Here is a 27,014-nt window from a genome sequence, read left to right on the forward strand (position 1 = left end):
CCATGAATTGTGTGTGTTTGCTTTCTATAGGGGAGCTGGGGATAGTGGAGTGCACAGTTGATACAATAACTAAATCTCAACTGCCTGATTTGCTATTGGGCAGCCCATTGTTAGTACAAATTCAACTTCTAGACTGCAAAAAAAATTTTAATTCTTTATAAGTTCACCTCGATTGAAAATCATAAGAAACAGGAGCAAGATGTAATTGTGCCTTTTCATCAGTCAGTAAGGTCACACTAGCCTAATTGTGACCTTGAGTTCATGTTCCTGTCTGCCCCATAACCCTTGACTTTCTTGCAGATTAAAAATCTGTTAACTCAGCCTTCGCTGCTTTCTGGGGTAGAAAATTCCAAAGACAAACCACCCCCTGAGAGAAGAAATTCCTCCTCATTCTCATGGAAGACTCCTTTAAACTGTTACCCCCAATAATGGATTCCTCCACTGGAGGTAAGATCCAGAAGCTACCCTGTCAACCTTAAAATCTTACATGTTTCAATAAAATCACCTCTAACCTCCAGTGATTATAGACCCAGCCTGCTCATTTTTTTTCATTAGACAGCGCTTTCATTGCAGGAATCAGCCAACTGAACCTTCTCTGAATTGCTTCCATGTAAGTAATATCCCTCCTTATGTAAAGAGACCAAAACTGTTCACCACTCCAGGTGCAGTCCTAGCTCTGTCATGTACAGTTGTAGTAAGATGTCCCATGGCCAACATTCCATTTGCCTTCCTAATTACTTGCATGCCAACCTTTAGTGATTCAGGTACAAGGATACTAGAGACCTCTGTAATAGCACATTCTGCGATCCCGTTCCATTTAAATAATATTCTGTTTTTCTACTATTCATGTCAGAGTGATTAGCTTCATATTTACTCTCTGCTTAAATGGCAAGGTTTATCACATCTCAGGTAAAGTTTCCTTTCAAACTACCTCACAGCTCATCAGCCAACTGTCTCAAAATGATATCTGCCTTCCCCATACCTGCCATCCTTATGGCTTCCCCAGTCTGACATCCTCTCTTGGTTATTGAATGTTACTGCAATTTCTTGTTGCTTCTTGGCCTTTTGGCTAAGACCAAGTGTAGTTTTGGCATCCTGAATTTGGTTGAAGTTGTAAGGTTACACTGAGACTTCATTTGAAGCAAGTTTTAAAAGCGGCATCTCGACCTTTTGGATAAGATGCAAAAAAGATCAATCCTTGGAGAAAGTGCAATGCCTGCTCCAATCAGCTTGGATCATGTAGATCAAGCCCAAGACAGGAAGTGACCAGCCAGTCTTATAAGCTTGGATCTGGAATGTCTCACTTGATGAGATTTTGAATTGGATTTTGATTGCATTGAATTGGATATAAAAATAAATTTTGTTGCTCTTGCTCTAAATGCAGCTCTTTGGCACAGTATTCCTGCAAGTTGCAATGTGGTTTACTTAGTCCACTAAGGAGCATTCGTTTTGCTGGTGTTCCTGTGACGACCTGGTTTGTCCTCTTCATTTACTTCCATCCATGCATTCTTGTATCCCTACACTCTGAGCACAATTACAGAAATGCTGAATTATTTTCATCAGATGCTGTTGCAGCTATTGAGCACTTTTTATGAAGATTCCACATTTATCCTTAATTATACATTTTATTAATTTTGACATTTAACCCTCTGTTCTACCCTGCTGCAATCTACTTTAATGCATTATTCAATTAATTCCTTTATCCATCTTCTCAATCTCACATGAGATCACATCTGTCACACTTCTCAGTGGAAGGGTCTAAGTACCTCCAGTCACAAAACCCAATAATGCTGGAAAATCTCAGCAAATCTGACAGCCTTTGTGGAGAGAGAATAGAGCCAACATTTCGAGTCCGGATGACCCTCCATCAGCGCAGCTTTCAGTCTTCTCTTAGGTCAGACCTTTGCCATGAGGGAAGTCACTCTCTTATCCTTTATCCCTGAGTAGAAATTGCCAGGCGATACATGTACTCTTCCTGTGTCGATGCAGCATTAAGGGCAATGTGCTGGCTGTTACTTACCCCAGAATAAAGGTGCCTTTGTTGCTGATGTTCTTCCCATCGTACCACACAGATCCTTTAGGATTCTTCATTGCAGTGACCAATTAACATATGCAGACCAATCTTCACACTGTGCTTAAAATTTTATTTAAAAATAAGTTTTCTTTATGGTTATTACACTGTTGATTCTTCAGGAAAATATTTTATTGGTAACAGCAAAAGAGTAATCGGGTTGTCAGTGCCGAGATCATACCGCTAAGAGACTGGTGGAGGCAGAGTATTTGATCTGTTCCTCACGGGACAGTAACCCCAGCAAGCTGTCTCTGGGAGCGGCATACTCCCTCACATTGGGCAGTCCAGGCACCACACAGCAACTTAGGGCACTGCGGTAAATACTCATGTCGTGGGCGTCATACCACTCATCCGTCTTCTCATCGTAGCACTCCACGTTGAACGTTGTGGTGAAGCCGTTGAAGCCACCCACGACAAAGAGGAGATCGTCCACCACCTCAATTCCAAAATTGCTCCGCGGGTTGAACATAGTGGGCAAGGTGCGCCAGGTGTTGGTGAGAGGGCTGTAAGCCTCGGCACTCCGCAGACGGTTCGCCCCATCGAAGCCTCCAACCTGCCGTTCAAAAAGAGGGAGCAGAAGCTAAATGTTCACCACAGAGAAAGTGCTGCATTTCCTCTCGGAATATATGGATTGTAACTAGCACTCTTCCAGCCCAACTCTCCAGCCTGGATAGTTTAACAGTGAGCAAGGTGATTAACCAGTCTGCACTGGGCAGCTAAAGAGAATTCTTGTCCCTGAGAAAGGACGAAACTAAGATAATGCTGGAAACTGGGAATCAAACTCACGAGAAAAATGTTTTTTAAAGAAATATTTCTCATTGGAAGAAAGATTTTGAGATGATAAGCTGCAGCTTTCAAAACTATGAGGAGATGGGAAAAGTCTAAAAAATACTCTCTCATCGATTTCCCTTTTTAGCCGTGCTCCCCAGTTCCTGCTGCAGGTACACTGAATAACTACCAAAATCAATGCAAGACTTTGCCTTTCTCTTTTTTTTTTACAATCTCAGCATGGCCCAGAACATTTTACAGACAAATCAGCACTTTAGGTGCAGTCACTGTTATAATATGGGCAGCACGGTAGCACAGTGGTTAGCACTGCTGCTTCACAGCTCCAGGGACCTGGGTTCGATTCCCAGTTTGGGCACTGTCTGTGTGGAGTTTGCACGTTCTCCTTGTGTCTGCATGGGTTTCCTCTGGGTGCTCCAGTTTCCTCCCACAGTCCAAAGATGTGTGGGTTAAGTTGATTGGCCATGCTAAAATTGCCCTCAGTGTCCTGAGATGCATGGGTTAATGGGTAAATATGTAATGATATGGGGATAGGGCCTGGGTGGGATTGTGGTCGGTGCAGACTTGATGGGCTGAATGGCCTCTTTCAGTACTGTAGGGTTTCTATGATTTCTATGAATACTGGAAACTTGACAGCCAATTTACACACAGCAAGATCCCACAACTACAATGACCAGATTCTCTGCTTTAACAGTGTTGTTTGAAGGGTAAATGTTATCTAGGATGCTGAGGAGAATACCTCTGCTCTTCAGAATAGAGCCATGGGATCTTCCATGTCAGCTCAGGGAACAGATGGGGAATCTCTCTTGGAAAGGCATCGTCCAGTCAGTAATGAACTCGATGCTCAGATGCCTGGACTGGGGCTTGAACTCATAACAGAGGTAGCAGGTTACCCATTTACTCAAGGGGAAAGAAAGGAGATGCAGGGGCAGAGGAAAGTAATGGGAAGGTTAGTTGCAGCTGGAGTTAGTCAGGAGTGATGCAGTCACAATCAGAGTGTGCTATCATTCCAAGGCTTCAGTGATGTCCCAGCTGGCTGGGTGGGGTTAAGATCAATTAAAATACATGAACTTGTTCAATTGGTTCTTAGTCAGTATCCACCAGTTAACAATACTTCTAATGGGAACCATTGTATTTAGGGTTAGAATAAATGTCTGAGGGATATATAGAAACTGTTTTGCATCGATTCCTGCAGGGCTGTTTCTTGGCAGACTGTAGAATTCTAGACTGATTAATGACACCTCACTGCGTGCCTCCTGGAATAAGTATCTCCCTCTCATTCAACAGCCCCTCCCCCTCCCCACCCGTTCTGAAGGTGAGTCTACCGCTGGGACAAGGGAGTGTATTTAATGGATTATATCATGTTGGCTCACACAACTCAACTTCAAACAGCCCCCACTGTTAAATCACCACAGTCTCATCTTGGAGTCAGGAAGGTCCTTCTGGCCACATGTGTGTCCACCCCAACGCCCACTTTCCGCTTTCAGTCTCCTTAATCCCGGCAACCTCATTCCTCAACTCTTCCTAATATAAAAGCAAATTATTGTGGATGCTGCAATCTGAATCCAAAAGAGAAAATGCTGGAAAATCTCAGGTCTGGCAGTATCCATAAGGAGAGAAAAAGAGCTGATGTTTCAAGTCCAGATGGCCCTTTGTCAAAGTTAAAAGGCATAGAAAGTGGGAAATATTTATACCATAGGGTGAGGGAATGAAAGGTGAAAAATTATCACAAAAACAAGGGGAAAGGTTGCTAATGGCTGTCCGTAGAGAGAATAGAAGGTGTGAATGGCTGAACGGCAGAGAAGCTGAAATCAGAAGGTAAACTGTGACAGATGAAGATAGGGGGGGATGGTTGGGAGAGGTAAAATTGAGAAAAAGGGGGAAGAAAATAGGGGAAAGAAGGGAAGAAAAATAAAGACAGAAAACAAAAGGTAGAAAATTGTTAAAAATTAAATAAAATGAAAATAAAGGGGTCAAGGTGGGATAGAGCAAATCATCTGAATTTATTGAATTAAAACTCTTCCTAAAGAGTTTTCTAAATCCTTCCTAAACTTGAAACTCTTCCTCCTTGAAATCACTCTCCCTGCCATTCACAGGTTCCTCAAATCTGCCTTTCAACATCTCTCCTTGTTAATTACAGCAAGTCCTCTAGCCCAGTCTATGAAGTATTTTGGGATGTTTCTAACATCAGAAGTGATGTGTCAAAGTAAGTTGTTAGATAGTGATCACTCATAAGAACATAAGAAATAGGAGCAGGAGTAGGCCATCTATCCCTTTGAGCCTACCCCGCCATTCAATAAGATCATGGCTGATCTGAAGTGGATCAGTTCCACTTTCCCGCTTTCTCCCCATAACCCTTAATTCCCTTGTCTATCAGAAATCTATCTACCTGTGACTTAAATATATTCAACAAGGTAGCCTCCACCACTTCAATGGGCAGAGAATTCCAGAGATTCACCACCCTTTGAGTGAAGAAGTTTCTCCTCAACTCCGTTCTAAACTGCAACCCCCCCCCCCCCCCTTATTTTGAGGCTGTGACCTCTAGTTCTGTTTTCCTTTCTAAGTGGAAAGAATCTCTCTACCTCTACCCTATCTAGCCCCTTCATTATCTTGTTATTCTCTATAATGACAGACTTCAACGTGGATAAATGTGTAGTGGTCCATTTTGGCCGGATCAAAGGGATGAAGGAGTACAATATCAAGGGTAGGACTCTTAGCTGTGTTGAAGAGCAGAAGGATCTTGGGGTCCGGGTCCATAGGACTCTTAAATCGGCCTCACAGGTGGAGGATGTGGTCAAGAAAGCGTATGGTGTACTGGCCTTCATTAATTGAGGGATTGAGTTTGGAGTTGGGAGGTAATGCTGCAACTTTATAAGACTCTTGTCAGACCCCACTTGGAGTACTGTGCCCAGTTCTGGTCACCTCACTACAGGAAGGATGTGGAAGCTATTGAGAGGGTGCAGAGGAGATTTACAAGGATGTTGCCTGGATTGGGAGGCATGCCTTATGAAGATAGATTGAGGGAGCTAGGTCTCTTCTCCCTGGAGAGACAAAGGTTGAGAGGCGACCTGATAGAGGTTTATAAAATGTTGAGAGGAATAGATAGGGTGGATTCCTGGAGACTATTTCCCAGGGCTGGAATGGTCGCTACGAGAGGACACAGGTTTAAGGTGCTGGGAAGCAAGTACAGAGGAGATGTCAGGGGAAAGTTTTTCACTCAGAGGGTGGTGAGTGAGCGGAATCGGCTGCCGTCGGTGGTGGTAGAGGCGAACTTGCTGGGGTCTTTTAAAAGACTTCTGGATGAGTAGATGGGATCTAATGGGATTCGGAGTTACAGATAGTTCTATGGCTTGGTAGGTATAGATGTGATCGGCACAACTTGTGGGCTGAAGGGCCTGTTTGTGCTGTAGTGTTCTACATAAGATCCCCCCTCAGCCTTCTAAACTCCAAAGAGTACAGGCCCAGTCTATTTAATCTCTCCTCATAAGCTAACCACCCCCCTCATCTCTGGTATCAGCCTGGTGAACCTTCTCTGTACTCCTTCCAAGGCCAATATATCCTTACACAAATAAGGGGACCAAAACTGCACACAGTACTCCAGTTACAGCCTCACCAGTACCCTGTGCAGTTACAGCAAGACCTCCCTGCTTTTATATTCTATCCTCCTCGCTATAAAGGCCAACAAGCACTTCCAATGCTACCAGGATTGTTTCATTTTTTTTCCATTTGATTGGATGCGAGGCACAGGGAAGAATATTAAAATCTACAAATTTACGAGACACCATGGAAAGTGTCAGTTTGAGCCTCTTGTTGCTGATTGTTTATTCACCAAAGAATGTAGCCCTTAATGAAACTTGGATTGGAAAAAGAATAAACCAGTCTCTTGGATAATGGGAGAAAGTAGCAAATAATCCCAGCAACCTTCATATTAACATAAATAAGGAAAATGTGATATTCATTCTGCATCATGTAAAATGCTGCTGCTCACCTCTTCATTCTGCATTCATTTTATTCTCTCAGTGCAGACTGACCCTCTCTGTGTGCAGACAGTCCCCTCTCTTTTGGGCAGACTGACCCCTATCTCTCTCAGTGCAGACTGTCCCCTCTCACTGGGCAGATGGTCTCCTGTCCTCTCTCCGTGCAGACTGTCTCCTCTCTGTATGCAGATTGACCCTCTCTGTGTGCAGATTGTCCCCTCTCTCTGTACAGACTGACCCCTATCTCCCTCAGTGCAGACTGACCCTCTCTCTGGGCAGACTGACCCCTATCTCTCTCAGTGCAGACTGTCCCCTCTCTCTGTGGGCAGACAGCCTCCTGTCCTCTCTCTGTGCTGACTGACCCATGCTGCAGCCACATAGCGAGGTCTGGCCAGATGGTGCAAATTTGGCAGGAGGGAGGCTGAATTTGGAACCCAAAGAATGTGGATTTATCCATTGTGAAGGCTGAGCTGGAGTGATGGGGTCCTGGACTGACATCTGACCTCAAAATGTTTGGTGGGAATTCATATCTCTCTGGCTTTACCCAGTTCTTCAAAACCCATTTCAAAATCCCCACCCTCCTCAGGCCCTGGTCTCACTTTCTCAACCTCTGCAACTCCCCCCAGGCCAGTGGACAAGCCTATATTGGTGTCAAGTGCATTCTTCTCCATCGCTGGCAGCAGTGCCCAGTTTCCCTGCCACCCAATATCTGGGACTCACTCTCTCCTTGCCAAGTTTCTTAGCCTTTGGATTAAGGTCTAGCCCAAGATGGGATGCAATGCCTTTTCATATCAGTTTGCACTTTGTTTGTCTCTCTTGTTGGGACCATGGATTGAATTTAATTTGAATTGTCTTTTGGAGCAAGGAGATGGATTCTGGTTAGCCCCATCCACTCTGCACATTGGCTTTTGTAACCTAAGAATGGAGTATTTTTTTTAAATCTCCCACATCAGAAGTCTCCTTAAAATCTTCTTGTTCAGTCTAATCTTCCCCTTTCTATTAACCCCAAGTTGAAAAACTCCTTGGAAGATTTAGCCATGTTAAAAGTGTGGTATAATTACAAGCTGGTATCACTTACTGCGTATACACATTCACCATAAGCTATAACTCCAACACCACTGCGCCTGCTTCTCATGGGCGCTATGGTTGTCCACTGGTTGGTTTCGGGAGTGTAGAACTCGGCTGTGAACAAGCATTCATTACCATTGAATCCTCCGCATATGTAGACCTGAGGTGAAGAGGAAAGCACAGCTAGAGGCCGTGAGCGGGAAGGAATGTGTTAGAGTGTAAGATGTGGCACACCAGGCATTACTTAAACAGGAGATGGTGAAGCTAGATTGATCCTTGGTGTGCCACACTTTGAATGAGACTTTATTATTGAAAACTGAAGATTAAGGGCAATTTTTTTAGAATAATGAGGGAATCAATGATTGTGGGTAAGTATTCATTTAAAAAGCAGGGGAGGGAAACCAGAGACAGAGTCAAATATAAGAGAGAGCAGATGTTTCAACAGGACCCAAGTATAAAGGGTCAATTATCAAAATTCATACTTGAATTATTTAAAACATGCATGGCTAAATTTAAACAGGGATAAGCAAAACTATTTTGCTATAGACCCAAGTATTCCCACCCTCCGCTTCTGGGCTAATTCCTATGTGGATGGTTGTGTCTAGACTAGATCTCTGCAAGCCAAGCAACAACAGTGGGGTTGTGAAGTTGGGTGAACATTCAGGTGTTCTGTTCAATTCTCTCTGGGGATCAGGGAGTGCCGATACATGTTTTCCTCAATGGAAACAGAGTCCACAGAATGTCGATGCAAAAGAGCATGAGAGAGGGTCCATCACCGGTGCAGAAACCCTGATCTGGGGATTTGTAGAGTTTGTACCTGACAAGTTGATTCATATTTTCTTATCCCAATCTTTCTTAAGTGTTGCTCTCAGCAGCATTGTTACGTCAATCCTGTCAAACTAAAAGCTGAATGTAGCTGCAGGAATTTACCTGTTTACAGACACGTGCATCTGTGAAACTGGAGGTCCGGAAAGATGATGGGAGATAGAGTACTGTGAACTTATCAATGGATGAAACCATGGTTACCTCCGCTCCTTAAGACTTTGAAGTATTGAGACTGCCTGAGTCCATTGGACAGTTGATACCATGAAAAGAATTCAAAGCGCTCCAGTTAATAGACCCAATGTCTTAGAGACATGGAGGTTTACAGCATGGAAACTGGCCCCTCAACCCAACTTGTCTACGCTTTTTTAACCACTAAGCTCGTCCCAATTGCCTACATTTGGCCCATATCCCTCTGTACCCATCTAAGTGTCTAAACACTTTTTAAAAGGCAAAATTGTACCCACCTCTATTACTACCTCTGGCAACTTGTTCCAGACACACACCACCCTTTGTGTGAAAAAATTGCCCCTCTGGATACTTCTGTATCTCTCCCCTCTCGCCTTAAATCTATGCCCTCTAGCTTTAGACTCCCCTACCTTTGGGAAAAGATATTGACTATCTAGCTGATCTATGCCCCTCATTATTTTGTAGACCTGTAAAAGATCACCCCTCAGCCTCCTACGTGCCAGGGAAAAATTTCTATCCAACCTCTCCTTATAACTCAAGCTTAATGTGTAAATGTGTCACCTGCTGCAGTAGTGAACCTTGCCAGTCAGAATGGTCCCAGATATGACCCACAGTCGCTGCTAAGTTTACTGATCTCAGTCTGGGGCAGTGGTTCAATCTCTTACAATGAATTTGTATTTCTAGGGGCTCAGAAGGAAAAGTCAGCAGGGGTTCCTTTCCTGATTTGCAATCACTCTTGTTGGATTTAGAAAAAGGGGGAAGCCAATCAAAATCCCCCTACCTTCTCCACCCCACTCACCCAACCCCTCCCATCCAACCCCCCCACTCATCCTTCACCACCTACCCCCACCTATCTCCAACACCCATCCCCTACTGTATATCAGCTCCATCCATTCCCTACCCCCACTCACCCCTCCCTGGGCTCGTTCACTAACCATGATGCTATGAATAAGATTGAATACATTTAAACCAACAGATATTTCAGATCAAGTTATAGAAAAATCTTTATCATTCATATATTACTAGAAATAAGTTTGCTGCTGTTCCTCTGACACTAGATTGCAATAGAGGGTCATTAATATCATTATATTTTCAAAATCTGCCTTAAATAACTTGGAACCAAACATAATTAGCATATCAATATCTGAATTCCAAAGATAAAAGGAAAATATTGTGAACACTGGAATCTGAAATAAAAACAGAAATTGCTGGATAAACTCAGATCTGTGGAGAGAGAAGCAGAGTTAACACTTCTTCAGAGCTTTAGCTTATGTGGGGGACTCATACAGACTGAGTTTTTCCAGCATTTTCTGTTTTTGTATTTGAATTCCACAGAATTGAGTAATAGACCTACTCAGTCTCAGAGTGCTAAGTGGAATCAGGCTCAGAGTTTGCTGGTGTGGGCACAGTCACAGATTCGGAACTCCTCTTGGCTTTGTGGAGCAGTGACATGCTCTATTCCTCTACACCTCTGGCTTCACTGTGATGTTGTATTACTTGCAGGGTTCTGGGGTAAGAGCAGAAGAGTGGGGCTAATTGGAAGCTAGCACAGACATGATGGGCTGGTCGCTATTTCCTCTGCTGTATCATTCCAGGATTCTGCAGTCACTGTAACTTCAATCTAACTTTGAAGATATTTATAAGTATTTCAGGTTATTTATTTGAGAACATATTTGAAAACTAAGGTAAAAACTCAAATCAGCTTTAATAATTTAGCAAAAGCAAAACACTGCAAATGCTGGAAATCAGAAATGAAAACAGAAAATGCTGGAAAAGCTCAGCAGGTCTGGCAGCATCTGTGGAGAGAAAAACAGAGTTAACGTTCCGAGTCCAATATGACTCTTCTTCAGAACTATTAATAATTTAATTTGTTCTCTTCTGTACATCCTGCATTTCTTTCCATTCTTTTCAACACAAATCTTGAATCTATAAGAAAGCCCAGCACTCAGAAACTTACCCAAATCCTTCCGGTGTGAATCCAGAAAGTATCAAAGCAGCTGACATCACAACAAAGTCTAATCTGATAGTCACACAACAGTCACACACAGGTACACGTATTGTAGCAACAGGAATCTTGGCTAATTCCTCTCTCCTTTTCCCTGAAACTATTTGTAAAACCAGAATATTATCCTTACTGCTACTAAACCACAGAGTTGAGTTTCTGGTGACCAAATATGGTTCAGAGGTGATTTATCAGGATGTTGCCTGGGATGGAAAGTTTCAGCTATGAGGAGAGACTGGATGGGCTGGGTTTGTTTTCCCTGGAGCAGAGGGGGAATCTGGTAGAGATATGTAATATTATGAGAGGCACAGATAGGCTGGGTTGTAAGAATCTTTCCTCCATGTCAGAGGTGTCTAACAGCAGAGAGCAGAGGTTTAAGGTGAAGAGTAAGGGGAATCTGAGGAAAACATTTTTCACTCAGGGGTGGTGGAAAAATGGTTTGTGCTGCCTGAGTGGGTGGTGGAGGCAAGTTCTCTTGCAACATTTGAGAAGCATTTGGACAAGCACTTAAATCGCCAAGGCATCACAGGCTATGGACCAAGTGTTAGTAATTGGGATTAATATAGGTTGGTATTTGATGGTTGGCATAAACATGGTGGGCTGAAGGGCCTGTTTCTATGCTTTATGACTCTTATGAGTATTGTAGAGCAATGGGTTAACAAATATGTTAATGAGACTATGAGAATATTAATGATGTAACTAACATCAGTAGTCAGATGACTAAGAGATTCCAAGAGAGCTGGGCACAGCAGAAGCACTATCCTGAATACCAGGTGCTTACTCTGAGCTCTTTGTATCTAGTTCTCAATAAAAGGTTTGCAGTTAAATTATACCCAATATCTCATGTCTGTCCAAAGGAAGCAAATCTTCACCAAGGTTTGTTTAGACTAGAAAGCATGGTATTGGCAAAACCTCACTGTTATTTGGTAACAACATTGAAAATCATCAAACATGGTAACACGCTGGAAGCCACAGTTTAGCAAATTGTAGCCACAGATTGATGACCTATGAGTGACAACTGGCAAAGAAAGAAACTCAACTTCACAGTAACAAAGGTCAAATCCAAAACATACCGCAGTGAGGGATCAGTGAGAGGCACACAATGTCACTAAACCAATGAACAGCCCTGGAAATCGGAATAATATGAAAAACCAAGAAATCCAGTCAGTGACTGGGGATGTGTTCTGCTGGTGACACTTCTTTTTAAAAGAACTATTTAGAATGAAAACTGTGTAGTGGGAGAAACATTTTGGCTAGTTTGCTGGAGCATTCTCAAGGGTGGACTCTTGAAATGAAGGTAACTAGAGTGACTTCAGAAGGGTTAGTTCAGATCAAGGAAGGTGAAATGGGACAATGACCTATCAGGAGCAATTTCAACAGATGGAACTTATTTGTTTGGGAACTGAGCCGACAGCAGGAAAAGCTGTTTGAACTCCCAGCAGATTGTAGAAAAGCCTTTTTGAACAACCATTTGTCCTCTGTCAGAATCAACCCCAAAAGATACAACTGCCCAGTGTGGTAACTATTACTGGATTTTGCATGTACTTTGTAAAATTCTGTAGGATGTTGTTTGATGTTGTTTTAGCTCTCAAGTTAGGGAAATAAAGAGATCTTTCAAGTGGGTAAATTTAGCGATGCTGTGTATAGCCATGGAGTTAGTTAAGCGTATTTTTACTTGACTTTCTTGTGGTTTTTCATTGTTTAACGAGCATTTATTTTATTTAAATCATCACAAAGACAACTGGGACCCACAGCCTTCTCTGCTTTTCACATCTTTCCTTGCATTATATCAAATTGCAAAAATACAATTGAGAGCAAATTCTTCAAGCTTCCTGTCTGAGATTTGAGATACCCTGGTGTTTATCATCAACTGTTCTCCTAACATTTCAAACACATCAAAGGTCCACAGCAAAGACAGCCAATGGGAGATCTGGAAGAGACAGTTCAAAAGGTCTTAACAGTGTCAGGGTGACAGAGAAAACCCCAGAAACACCAGGTCTGTACACCTTTAAATGCAGTGGGACCCATAACTGATAATGCATGGAAAGGCATTGAGAAGACTCAGCATCATATGAGAGTAATGGAGGTCTGAGAAATACTTCAGCTCCAAAATCAATTTGTTACTGAAAGAAAAAAATATAATCAAAGAACACAAATGTTAAGGCGGTCCATCAATTCTTTCATTAATGATCTGTATCAGTTAGCAAATAGCTGGGGTTACTCCAAGTTCAACAGCACCTTCATCATGGCAAAAATAAAAGATTGAAGCTCTATATTTTACAGAATCAGACCATTTCTCATTCAGCATGTTTAGACTGGGCCTGAATGTTTCAGATAGGAAGCTTTCCCTTGTACCATCTGAAGAGTTGGCAGGAAGTCTAAGTGCCCTGTAGTTGATTTATTCTCCAATGGGTGTCAGTTGGGTAAAGGCGGGACCTCCACCACCTCCCTCCAGAGGAAGTCTCACCTTAGACAGTTGCCATGAATCTGATTGGCTAGCAGCTCTCTGATCCCTGCAGCAAGAGGAAGTCCATGAAGATAATGGAGCCCAAGTCCCTGAACTGGACAAAGGCTCCCAGGGTGGAGAAGGTGGGGAAGACCTGCTTTTGGGACAAAGAAGTCAATCAGGGTGTCAGAGGAGGCAGGGAGAAGTTCACCAGAAGTGGGAAGGGGGCACCCAAAGTTGGAAGGGGACTTCTGAAGGAGGTGCTGCCCACCTCCCCCCTCCCTACTGCCCACCTCCCCCCTCCCTACTGCCCACCTCCCCACTGCCCACCTCCCCACTGCCCACCTCCCTTTTCATTGCTGGGTTTCCCCACACCAGGTAAATCCTCCTACTGATCTAAACATTGAGATTGGGCAGGAAATGGCCCTTAAGTATCCAATAATTCAGTGGCCAGAGTAAAATTGCTGTAAGGTTGGGGCAGGCAGAGATTCAGAGGGAAAGCTGTTCCTTCAATTACACAATCCCCCCACCGCTGGTGGAACAGTGTGAAATTCAGGCTTTAGTTTTATACAGAAGCTTGACAGGGTCTCAGCATGGGTCAGCAAAATAGTTTTTAAGAGTGAGTTTCAAATCTGTTTGAGGAACTGACAGTCATTGATTCAGCAGCAGGTTTATTCATTAGGCAGTGAAACAGTCCTGGTTACAGAAACACTATCCACTCAATCACAGCAGGAGATTGCTGCTCTCTCAATTCTGTTCACAGACAGTCTAGAAGGTGTGGAGATAGAAGGTACTGAAAAAGACACCCTCCATCAGCCAGAGGAGTTTCTGGGCCAAGATTTACAACATAGAACAGTGCAGGCCCTTCGGCCCTCAAAGTTGTGCCGAGCTATGTCCAACCCAAGATCAAGTTATCCCACTCTCTATCATTCTGGTGTTTCTCTTCCCTGACAGAGATGACGAGAAGTAGTTGTTACAGAAACAGGTGATCTATTGCATGATGCAGTCCGAGGGATTGTCACGCTCTTTGACCCCACTGCCTAGGCGTATGAAACCTCAGTGTATCTGTTGCAGAGAAACTGAATTTGTATATTTGTCTTATTGAATTCACCAAGAGCTACATTGGCCAGTGTGAGCTGTCCAACAAAACAGAAATGCCTGATTCCAGTTTGGATCATATACCAGGGGAAGCGCTAAGCTGCTAGTTTGTTTTTTTTTTCTCATTTGTGGGACATGGGCATTGCTGGCTGGCCAGCATTTATTGCCCATCCCTAGTTGCCCATGAGAATGCGGTGGTGAGCTGCCTTCTTGAATTGCTGCAATCCATGTGCTGTGGGCTGACCCACAATGCCGTTACGGAGGGAATTCCAGGATTTTGACCCACCGACTATGAAGGAACGGTGATATCTTTCCAAGTCAGGACAGTGAGTGACTTAAGAGTCACAGAGGTTTACAGCATGGAAACAGGCCATTTCTCCAAAATTGTCCGTGCTTTTTTTTAAAACCCCGAAGCTAGTCCCAATTGCCCACATTTGGCCCATATCCCACTATACCCATCGTACCCATGTAACTGTCTAAATGCTTTTTAAAAGACAAAATTCTACCCACCTCTACTACTACCTCTGGCAGCTCATTCCAGACACTCACCACCCTCTGCATGAAAAAATTACCCCTCTGGACACTTTTGTATCTCTCCCCTCTCATCTTAAACCTATGCCCTCTAGTTTGGACTCCCCTACCTTTGGGAAAAGATAGTGACTATCTAGCTGATCTGTGCCCCTCATTATTTTATAGACCTCTTTAAGATCACTCCTGAGCCTTCTATGCTCCAGAGGAAAAAGTCCCAGCCTATCCAGCCTCTCTTTATAACAAAGAACAAAAGCAGCCCAGGAAACAGGCCCTTCAGCCCAACGAGCCTGCGCTGCCATTTTAAAATTACCAGTCCCCCCTCCAGCCATGACCCTTATCTATGCTTATGGCCATCCACATTGAGGGAAACTAATTTAGGGCCAGATGGCCTACTCCTGCTCCTGTTTCTTATGTTCTTATGTTTATTACCTCCAATCAGCCTAATAGCACATCTTTGGGCTGCAGGAGGAAACACAGTAAAAAGTCTGACAACACCAGGTTTTAGTCCAACCTATTTATTTGATAATATACTCGCAAGCTTTCGGGTTAGCCCCTTCGTCAGGTGAATCACCAAGTCTGTTGTCAGACTTTTTACTGTGTTTACGCCAGTCCAACGCCGGCATACCCACATCATGACTGCAGGAGGAAACCAGAGCACCCGGAGAAAACCCACGCAAGCACGGGGAGAATGCACAAACTCCCGTAGACACTGGCCCAAATCCATGTGTCTGCACAGCAAACAGTGATAGTCACTGAGCTGTCGTGTTGCCCAGCATCTGGTCCAGTTTAAGCACACACTAACGATATGAAGCACTAGGCTATTCTCGAACATCCAAGAGCAGCCCTAGTACGACCCATCGCGTGTATGCCCCTCGTTGGACAACAAGGCGGACCAACTTAAAACCATCAAGTCCCTATAAATCTTTTCTGCACTCTTTCTAGTTTAATAATATCCTTTCTATAATAGGGTGACCAGAACTGTACACAGTATTCCAAGTGTGGCCTTACCAATGTCTTGTACAACTTCAACAAGACGTTCCAACTTCTGTATTCAGTGTTCTGACCAATGAAACCAAGCATGTTGAATGCCTTCTTCACCACTCTGTCCACCTGTGACTCCACTTTCAAGGAGCTATGAACCTGTACCCCTAGATGTCTTTGTTCTGTAACTCCTCCCAACGGCCTACCATTAACTGATTAAGTTCTGCCCTGGTTCATTCTACCAAAATACATCACCTTGCATTTATCTAAATTAAACTCTATCTGCCATTTGTCATCCCACTGGCCCAATTGATCGTTGCAATCGGAGATAACCTTTTCACTGTTCACTATGCCACCAATCTTGGAGTCATCTGCAAACTTACTAACCATGCCACCTATATTCTTATCCAAATCATTAATATAAATTACAAATAATAGTGGACCCAGCACTGATCCCTGAGGCACACCGCTGGTCACAGGCCTCCAGTTTGAAAAACAACTCTCAACAACCACCCTCTGGCTTCTGTCATCATGCCAATTTTATATCCATTTAGTTACCTTACCCTGGAGTACATGAGATTTAACCTTATGCAACAACCTTCAATGTGTAAGGCCTTGCTAAATCCGTGTAGACAACATCAATTGCACTGCCCTCATCTACTTTCACGGTTACCCCTTAAAAAAAGTCAATCAAATTTATGAGACATGATTTTCTACTCACAAAGCTATGCTGACTACCCTTAATCAGTCCTTGTACCTCTAAACACCTGTAGATCCTGTCTGTCAAAATACCTTCTTGGAGGGGAATTTACAGGTTGTGGTGTCTCCAAGTATCTGTTGCCTTGTCTTTCTAGATGGAAGTGGTCATGGGTTTGGAAGATGCTCTCTAGGCATCTTCGGTGAATTGCTGCAGTGTATCTTGTAGACAGTACACACTGTTCCTACTGAGTGTTGGTGATGGAGGGAATGAATGTTTGTAGATGTGGCACCAATCAAGTGGACTGCTTTATCCTGGATGGTGTCAAGCTTCTTGAGTGTTGTTGGAGCTGCACCCATCCAGGCAAGTGGGGAGTATTCCATTATACTCATGAGTTATGCCTTGTAAATGGTGGACAGGCTCTGGGGAGTCAAGAGGTGAATTACTTGCCACAGTATTCCTAGTATCTGACCTGCTCTTGTAGCCATTGTATTTATGTGGCGAATCTGGTTGAGTTTCTGGTTAATGGTAACCCCGAGGATGTTGACAATGGGGAATTCAGTGATGGTAATGCCATTGAATGTCAAGGGGAAGAGATTAAATTGTCTCTGTACAAGTAGGATGCATGGCATTAGTGAAACTTCACTAAGTCTTGGCAGCAACAGCAAAAGGTGTTGAAACAAGAGTCACACCAGCTGTTGTACTTACCACTGGAGGAAGTTGTAACTATTGTTAACAATTTGCAAAGTGGTTAAAAACTGTTCCTTCTGCGGGTTCTGAATGAGGACTCAAAGCTTTATTTTGGTTGCATTTCTGGAACTAGCTTTTTGATGACTCATTTCCAGAGTCCTGTTACTATTTTTCTACATTTATTCTGCTTCCCTGTAGGTACTGATTATTCTTCGTACCGAAGTCAATTCCAGGAGGAGGTGGAATGGAGATGAAGGACTAATTTACACTAAAGTGAATAGTTTCGTTCAAAGATAACAATATCTCAGCTTGAATGTTCCTAGTTATCTTTGGAGGTGGTTATTGGAGAAAAGGTTCAGAATTTAAAGGGCACTTTGGACATTTGATTGTTCGTGTTTTGCGACATGGTAGCACAGTGGTTAGCACCGCTGCCTCACAATGCCGGGGACCTGGGTTCAATTCCCAGCTTGGGTCACTTGTCTTTGTGGAGTTTGAACATTCTCCCTGTGTCAGCATGGGTTTCCTCTGGGTGCTCCGGTTTCCTCCCATTGTCTGAAAGACGTGATGGTTAGGGTGCACTGACCCGAACAGGTGCCGTAGTGTAGCGATTAGGAGAATTTCACAGTAAGTTCATTGCAGTGTTAATGTTAAGCCTTACTTGTGACTTATAAATAAACTTTACTTTTACTTTAAAATGTGTGAAGAGTAAGGGAGCAGTGAGTGGGTAATCGACTCTGACCATTGCTCAGGTACAAGCTACCGATTGGGAGATTCTGGCAACATTGCTGATCATTTGCAGAGAATCATTTCAACCATCCCATTCTTCCCTTACTGATAAAACACCGTTGGTCTGAAGCATTAGCTTGATTTCTCTCCCTGTATCTGCTGCCTGACTTGCTGAGTGTTTCCAACATTAAATTCATTTTTTCACCCCAATTTCCTGACCTATCCTAACATTTGAAACAAGCTCCAAACCTCAGCACAGTCTTTCACAACCAATGTTCTCTTCAAAGGTCATCTATCTGAAACATTGACTGTATTTATTCTCTCCACTGTTGCCATCTAACTATCTGAGAATTTCAGTATTGTTTCAGTTTATCACATTTCCAGCATCTGTGCTATTTTCCTTCCATGTTGCTGATAAATGTTTGACTTCAAACAATAATCGGCCCAATCAAGAATCTTCCTAAAAATCACATTCACAAAACACTGAAAACACTTTGACCGCGTCATAAATTCCCTGGAGTATGTGGGAACGTGAGAGGTCACAATTTCGGCGTGGAGTTAGACTGACATGGATTCAGAGAGTGGGGAAAGGTTACAATTGTTGGCAAGATTTTCTGAATCATTGCATCATGTTGATTGGATCACTGAATAATCCTGGATGTTTGCAGAGTGAGTTCCAATGAAAGGCTCAGAGAATTTGTCAGACAATATGACACTTTGTGGAAGTATCACTGTGATTTCCATCAATACTATACAGAGGATCAGAGTCTGTAGCATTATGCTACAGGGGGTAAGGCTAAATACTGATCATCAACCTCTGGGGCCTGGATTCAAAACCAGTCTGGACAAAGGGCTGAAGATTGCTGAGTTTGTGACCCCATGGTTGATGTGAAATGAGTTTCAGACACCTCAAATCAATTTCACTGGACGTGGATATAGACACACATTGAGGATCTTGTGACAATGAAGAGCAGTGGGAACTACCATGCTGAATCACAAGCTGCTGAGTGTCCATTTCCCAACACTAATGTTTTCCTCAACTTGGGCACAAAAAGATTGTATCACTGTATCACTGATGAAATCAAAGCTTAACCCCAGCATTTCTGACCCTCCCTTTAATTCTCGAACTGGCAGAGGAGGAGCTCTGTGACTTTAGAGGTATTGCTTTTCCATATGAGGTTCTTTATTCTAGGGTTCATACAGGGGTACGACCCAAGCTTCCAGCTACCCAATCCCCAATACCTCACCCAGGTGGACATCTGTGAACCCAGACACTCAGGGTATTGGCCATTGATGCAAAAAGGGTGATATCAGATCGGCCGCTCATTACACGGTCAATGGAGTTAAATATCAGATGCTGCGTGTAATGGGCAGCATGGTGGTGGGACAGTGGTCAGCACTGCTGCTTCACAGTGCCTGGGACCTGGGTTCAGTTCCAGCCTTGGGACTGTCTGTGTGGAGTTTGCACATTCTTCCTGTGACTGCATGGATTTCCTGCCATAGTCCAAAGATGTGCAGGTTAAGTAGATTGACAATGCTAAATCTTAGTGTCCCAAGATGCCTAGGTTAGGCGTGCTGGGGCCTCAGCTATTTACCATTTATACAGATGATCTGGAGGAGGGAACCGAGTGTATGGTGTCGAAATTTGTTGATGACACCAAGATTAGTGGAACGGCAAATTGCGCGGAGGGTGTAGAGAGTCTACAGAAGGATCTAGATAGGCTGGGCGAATGGGCCAGGAACTGGCAAATGGAATTTAATGTTGGCAAGTGTGAGGTGGTCCACTTTGGTAGGAATAATGGTAGGAAGGATTATTACTTACATGGCGAAAAACTGCAGCAGGCAACGGTGCAGAGGGACCTCGGGGTCCTTGTGCATGAGTCGCAAAAACCCAGCTTGCAGGTGCAGCAGGTGGTCAGGAAGGCGAATGGGATGCTGGCCTTCATCGCGAGGGGGATTGAATATAAAAGTAGGGAGGTCTTGCTGCGGCTGTGTAGGGCATTGGTGAGGCTGCAGCTGGAGTACTGTGTGCAGTTTTGGGCGCTGTACTTACGCAAGGATATTTTGGCCTTGGAGGGAGTGCAGAGGAGGTTTACTAGGCTGATGCCGGAGTTGAGGGGGTTGAGCTACAAGGAGAGGCTGAATAAACTAGGCTTGTACTCGTTAGAGTTTAGAAGAATGAGGGGAGATTTCATTGAGACATATAAGATGATGAATGGGATGGATAGGATAGAGGTGGAGAGACTCTTCCCGCTCAGAAAGAACAGTAGGACTAGGGGGCACAGACTCAAGATAAAGGGGGGGCGGTTTAGAACAGAGTTGAGGAAGAACTTCTTCACTCAAAGGGTGGTGAATCTCTGGAATTCTCTGCCCGTTGAAGTGGTGGAGGCTGCCTCGCTAAATATTTTTATGACGCGGGTTGAGGGGTTTTTGATAAGAGAGGGCATTAAGGGTTATGGGGAGAGGGCAGGAATGTGGAACTGAGCCACGACAGATCAGCCATGATCTTATTGAATGGCGGGGCAGGCTCGAAGGGCTTGATGGCCTACTCCTGCTCCTATTTCTTATGTTCTTATGTTATGTGGTAAGCCTGGGTAAGAACCAGTGCAGGCTTGATGGATCAAATGGCTGCCTCCTGCACTGTAGGGATTCTATGAATCCACCATCACCTGCTTTGCACTGCCATTCGAGGTGAAATTTTACCCAAGTGTCCGTTATGGAGAGCTCTGAGCCACATGTTTGGCCATGATGTGGAGATGCCGGCGTTGGACTGGGGAAAACACAGTAAGAAGTCTCTCAATACCAGGTTAAAGTCCAACAGGTTTATTTGGTAGCAAAAGCCACTAGCTTTCGGAGCGCTGCCCCTTCATCAGGTGAGTGGGGTTTCAGTTCACAAACAGGGCATATAAAGACACAAACTCAATTTACAAAATAATGGTTGGAATGTGAGTCTTTACAGGTAATCAAGTTTTAAAGGTACAGACAATGTGAGTGGAGAGAGGGTTAAGTACATGTTAAAGAGATGGGTATTGTCTGCAGACAGGACAGTTAGTGAGATTTTGCAAACCTAGGCAAGTTACCAGGCTGTACCTGTTGGGGAACACTTCAGCAACACCCATAGCCTCTGATCTTCGTGTAAGCGTTCTCCAAGGCAACCTTCATGACACACAACAATGCAGAGCTGCTAAGCAGAGACTGATAGCCAAGTTCTGCACACATGAGGACAGCCTCAACCAGGATCTTGGGTTCATGTCACACTATCTATAACCCCCACAATGTGCCTGGGCTTGCAAAATCTCACTAACTGTCCTGTCTGGAGATAATACACATCTCTTTAAGCTGTGCTTAACCCTCTCTCCGCTCACATTGTCTGTACCTTTAAGACTTGATTACCTGTAAAGACTCGCATTCCAACCATTATTTTGTAAATTGAGTTTGTGTCTTTATATGCCCTGTTTGTGAACAGAAATCCCACTCACCTGACGAAGGAGCAGCGAGCGATCCAAAAGCTAGTGGCTTTTGCTACCAAATAAACCTGTTGGACTTTAACCTGGTGTTGTGTGACTTCTTACCACATGTTTGGGCCACTGCGTGGCGTGGGGGGGTGGGGGACATTGTATACAACACACAGAGTCCAGATTGAGAATTGAAATGCAGAGATTCTCCAGATTGTAAATTGTAGATAATTCCCACCCGGACTCCTGTGTGAATGCAGAAACTCTCGAGCCAAGCTTTATCCCAGCAATGATTGGTTAGTGTTTGAAATGAAACTCCTCCAGCTCTCGCCAAGGATGAACCAATCAGCAGCTTCCTAACCATAAGATACGAGGGTCATTGTGAGCCCGGGCGTTGGGAAACGGGGAGTGAGCCCGGGCGCTGGGAAACGGGGAGTGAGCCCGGGCGCTGGGAAACGGGGAGTGAGCCCGGGCGCAGGGAAACGGGGAGTGAGCCCGGGCGCAGGGAAACGGGGAGTGAGCCCGGGCGCTGGGAGGTTGGGAATGTGCCCGGGCGCAGGGAAATGGGGAATGAGCCCAGGTGCTGGGAGGTTGGGAATGAGTCTGGGTGCTGGGAAATTCTGATTGAACCTCCCAACAGAACGAGGGGGTCACAGTTTGAAGATAAGGGGTAAACCTTTTAAAACTGAGCTGAGGAGAAATTTCTTCACCAGGAGGATGGCGAATGTGTGGAATTCACTCCCGCAGAATGGAGTTGAGGCCAAAATGTTGTCTGATTCCAAGAATAAAATTAGATATAGCTCTTGGGGCTAAAGGGACATGGGAGGATGGGCGGGATCAGGATACTGAATTCGATGATCAGCCATGATCAAAATGGAGCAGGCAGGAAGGGCTGAATGGCCTCCTCCGCTTTATATTTCCATGTTTCTATGAATTTGGGTGCTGGAAAATGGGGGATGAGTTTAGTTCTGGGGAATTGGGAATGGGTCCGGGTGCTGGGGAATTGGGAATGAGGCAGGTACTGGGAGTTTGGGAATGAGTTTGGGTATTGGGAGGTTGAGAATGAATCCAGGTGCTGGGAGATTGGGAATGAGTCTGGGAGGTTGGGAATGGGTCTGGGTGTTGGGAGATTGGGAATGAGTCTGGGAGATTGGGAATGAGTCTGGGGACTGGGAGGATGGGAATGAGTCTGGGAGGTTGGGGATTGGGAAGGGGTCTGGGTGCTGGGGATTGGGAATGGGTCTGGGTGCTGGGAGGTTAGGAATAAACCTGAGTGCTGGGAGATTGGGAATGAGTCTGGGAGGTTGGGAATGAGTGTGAGTAGTTGGGAGTGGGCCTGGGTGCTGGGAGATTGGGAATGAGATTGGGAGGTTGGGAATGAGCCATGGTGTTGGGGACTGGGAATGGGAATGAGTCTGTGTGATGAGAGGTTGGGAATGAGCCATGATGCTGGGGATTGGAAATGAGACTGGGAGATTGGGAATGAGACTGGGAGGTTGGGAATGAGTCTGGGAGGTTGGGAATGAGTGTGGGTGATTGGGAGTGGGTCTGGGTGCTGGGAGATTGGGAATGGGCCATGGTGTTGGGGATTGGGAATGAGTGTGGGAGGTTGGGAATGAGCCATGGTGTTGGGGGGGGTGTTGGAATTGCCATTACAAAGAGGCTGTTGTCCTTTCTAAGAGCCCTGCAGAGTGAATCCCCCCCATTACCTTTCCGTGCAGGGTTGTGGCGCTGGCGTCGCTGCGTTGTTCGTGCATTGGCGCAATCAACGTCCACTGGTTAGTTTCGGGTTCGTATCTCTCGGCGGTGTTGAGACGGACATAACCATCGAATCCGCCCATGGCGTAGATGAAGGTGTCGAGGACAGTGACACTGACATAGCAGCGGCGGGAGTGCATGGGGGCCACTTGTTGCCAACTCCTCTTCACCGGGTCAAAGCGCTTGACGCTGTTAAAATAATCGACACTGTCGAAGCCGCCGATGATGTAAACAAACCCATTCAAATAGGCAGCTCCATGGTAAGCCCGGGGACTCTCCTCTTCACAGGTCACATTCACCCAGCGGTCTGCTCGGGCATCGTAAGCCTCGATAGCGTTAGTGGGGCTTCCCCCACTCCAGCCCCCGATAGCGAACAGGATGGAATAGGGAAGCCGAGGTCTGGTCAGCGGGTTACGGAAATCCGAGTTGGAAGGTCCGTTCATGTTGAGGTCATACATGGCCTTCAGTGCGTTAATAATGATGGGTTTACAATCATCATTATCCTTCACATAGTCATTATTCTTAACATTGTTCATAAAATATTCGGCGTTCATTAAAGCCAGCCTCACCTGGGGGGAGAAAAACTCATTAACATCAACTCAAAGAACACAATTCCCCCCCCCCACCCCCACCCCCACCCTGCTTTGGGACACTGCCTGCCATCACCACAGGCGCTACAACAATGCAGGGTTTCTATCATTGTCCAGTCTGGAGATCTGTGACATGAGAACCCATCAAACTGACACATCACCGCGTCCTTCCCAATTGGGTGGAATCTGTTCTCAATTCTCACAATTTATCCTCGCTGCCCAACCACCCCCCCCCCCCCCCCCCACCACATCCCCCCCCCCACCCCCCACCAGCTACAGAGAGGGGGTAATCCCAGCCTGCTCACTGCCCCCCTGAGTTACAGAGAGGGGGTAAACCCAGCCTGCTCACTGCCCCCCTGAGTTACAGAGAGGGGGTAAACCCAGCCTGCTCACTGCCCCCAATGAGCTACAGAGAGGGGGTAAACCCAGCCTGCTCACTGCCCCCCCCCCCCAAGCTACAGAGCGGGTAATCCCAGCCTGCTCATTGCCCCTCCCTCCCGAGCTACAGAGGGGAAGGTAATCCCAGCCTGCTCACTGCCCCTTCCCCCCACCCGAGCTACAGAAAGGGGTAATCCCAGCCTGCTCACTGCCCCCCTGAGTTACAGAGAGGGGGTAATCCCAGCCTGCTCACTGCCCCCCCGAGTTATAGAGAGGGGGTAAACCCAGCCTGCTCACTGCCCCCCCGAGTTATAGAGAGGGGGTAATCCCAGCCTGCTCACTGCCCCCCTGAGCTACAGAAGAGGGGGGGGGGTAAACCCAGCTGCTCACTGCCCCCTATGGGAAAGCCCAGCTCAGGAGGATAACTTGGTTCTAATTTACAAAGTGACTCATTAGCCTCCTCCAGTGCTCCCCCATCCAGGTTCAGCCACCAGGAATGACCATATGGGTGATGTGCCATAGCCCAGTGGGAGTCAGCACCTTTGGGAGTGAAGATGAGGAAAGCAGTAAAAGAAATGGATGAGGGGGGGGGGGGGGGGTGGTGGGGGAAGGTTATGGTAACTGGGTAAGTGACCCCCTTCCTGCAGGAGATGGAAGCTTGCAGCTGCTGTCTGTATTCATGTGAGTGTGAGCTGGTGGACAACCTAACCAAATATACCAGACAGACCTGGTTATCTGATTATCCAGGGATATCTTGTTATCATATGGTTATTAGACTGGCACACTTCCAGTTTAGGATGAGGTGATGAGGCTGCGTGTGACCAATCAGTGGGGCAAGGCCACCTTCTAAGGTCTGCCCTCCATAATACACGGACACACTGGAAACCAATGCAAAACCCCCATTTACCAGAGAATATTTCACATGAAATGTAAAGATAAAATGTAAATATAACCTCTAATAGTAAGTGTACTGAGTAATCTTACAGTGCACACACACACACTGTTGTACTGAAATAAATAAATGTATTTGCACTTTATATAAGGTCAAATATATAAGGAACTTCTTCACTCAAAGGGTGGTGAATCTCTGGAATTCTCTGCCCGTTGAAGTGGTGGAGGCTGCCTCGCTAAATATTTTTAAGAAGCGGGTTGATGGGTTTTTGATAAGAGAGGGGATTAAGGGTTATGGGGAGAGGGCGGGAAAGTGGAACTGAGCCACGACAGATCAGCCACGACAGATCAGCCATGATCTTATTGAATGGCGGGGCAGGCTCGAAGGGCCAGATGGCCTACTCCTGCTCCTATTTCTTATGTTCTTATGTTCTTATGTAAATTTGAATTGTCATGTTACTTTTGCAACATTTTGCAAATAAAGTATATTTTAAGAAAGGATTCTTCCACCCATTTATCATCAATCCGCAGAGATTAAAGAAAGAAACTAAAAGAGTCACAAAAATGAAGTAAATGGTTAATTGGTTCCCGCTCCAATGTTCAGAACCCAAGATTGGTTGCTCCAGCTAGTGAATTCCTCATCCTATCAGAACTGGGTCCTTCCTCACAAAGAAGACAATTATGTGTCACTGAGACAAAGATCCCCTCAACCCTCTCTGCTGAGTGTAGAAAACCTTTGATTTTTTTTAAAAAATCACCAAATCTTGAAGCTAAATGTTATATTTGAATTATACATTACTGATGTATTTCAATCAAATGTTGTTCCCAGTTATTACCAAGTTAATGGCAGCTTTAAGCTGTGGCCTATTGCTAACTAGCAATTGAATTGAGATAGCCACATTGTAGAACTGACAAAGCCAGCAAAACAGAAAAGCAATTTCCTAGTTTTTATAGGACTCAATCTCAGGTGTGAGATGAAAGGACAATATGTTAATCCATGGCTCCAGCCAATCTCTCTTTTACAACAAAAATATTTAATTGACACAAATGAAGATACATTTAGCTCCTCATGTACCTTAGGCAGCAGTATGACAATGCACTTTTTCCTGATGTCTGGGTCTTGGGCAATCCACTTGAGAATGGCATCAAACACTACATCTTCTTGTTTCACATTCAACTCATCCTTCTCAATGATGTCTCTGAGCTCAAAGGCTGACAGTTCTAGGAACTCCTCACTCACCTTCACTATCTCCTCAAAATGGTGCAGGATATACATGTAGGCTTTGTGTCGGAGCTCTGGGCAGAAGTAGTAGTCTGCAAATTTGCATATCCCAATGCAGTTTTCCAGGCACAACTGGGATTCAAGGAATTCACAACAAGCTCTGACAATGCCCAGAACGTTAAACTGATCTGCAGCAGCCAGGAGTCTTTCGACATTCTCCACAGTGACTGGTACGGTCCGAGTATATGCATATTCTATAATGAGCTTCATCATGTCAGGGGATACCCCTGGGATGTTGTATACCTTCTTCTCTATGCTGTTCCAGCCACTAGTAAATAGGGCCCTGCAGAGTGAAAGATGCAGAAATCTTAGGATAAGTAAAAGTACAATTGTACCCAACCATTCCATCTTTCTCATGTTGCAGCTGCTTCATACTAATCCATTTGTGGATACTTTGGTACAAGCCTGCTTACAATAAGAAAGACAAAGATGAGAACTAATTCATGCAAGATTATTTAAATCCACGCTAAATCTCCAATGTGGTCCCTGCCCAGGAATGATTTGGCTGTGGTGCTTCTCCAACTTGCAGACATCCTTTCTTCACCCGCTTTCTTGCTGCTGTATGGTTCACTCAGT

At 44.9% G+C, this 27,014-nt stretch overlaps 1 protein-coding gene across 1 annotated transcript; it reads right to left on the reverse strand.

The window, feature by feature from the left end:
* Positions 1–2,246: 2,246 nt before the first annotated feature.
* LOC145359125 (kelch-like protein 10) lies at positions 2,247–26,666 on the reverse strand. Its single transcript, XM_080213524.1, has 4 exons — positions 26,232–26,666; positions 23,249–23,866; positions 7,913–8,062; positions 2,247–2,624 (listed from the first exon to the last, which is right to left on the reverse strand). The coding sequence occupies exons 1-4, from the start codon at positions 26,649–26,651 to the stop codon at positions 2,247–2,249; spliced, it is 1,566 nt and encodes a 521-aa protein (XP_080069650.1). The 5' UTR covers positions 26,652–26,666.
* Positions 26,667–27,014: the final 348 nt, after the last annotated feature.

The sequence above is a fragment of the Carcharhinus amblyrhynchos genome, chromosome 27, assembly GCF_965287045.1.
Source record: "Carcharhinus amblyrhynchos chromosome 27, sCarAmb.v2.hapA, whole genome shotgun sequence".
Lineage (NCBI taxonomy): Eukaryota > Metazoa > Chordata > Chondrichthyes > Carcharhiniformes > Carcharhinidae > Carcharhinus > Carcharhinus amblyrhynchos.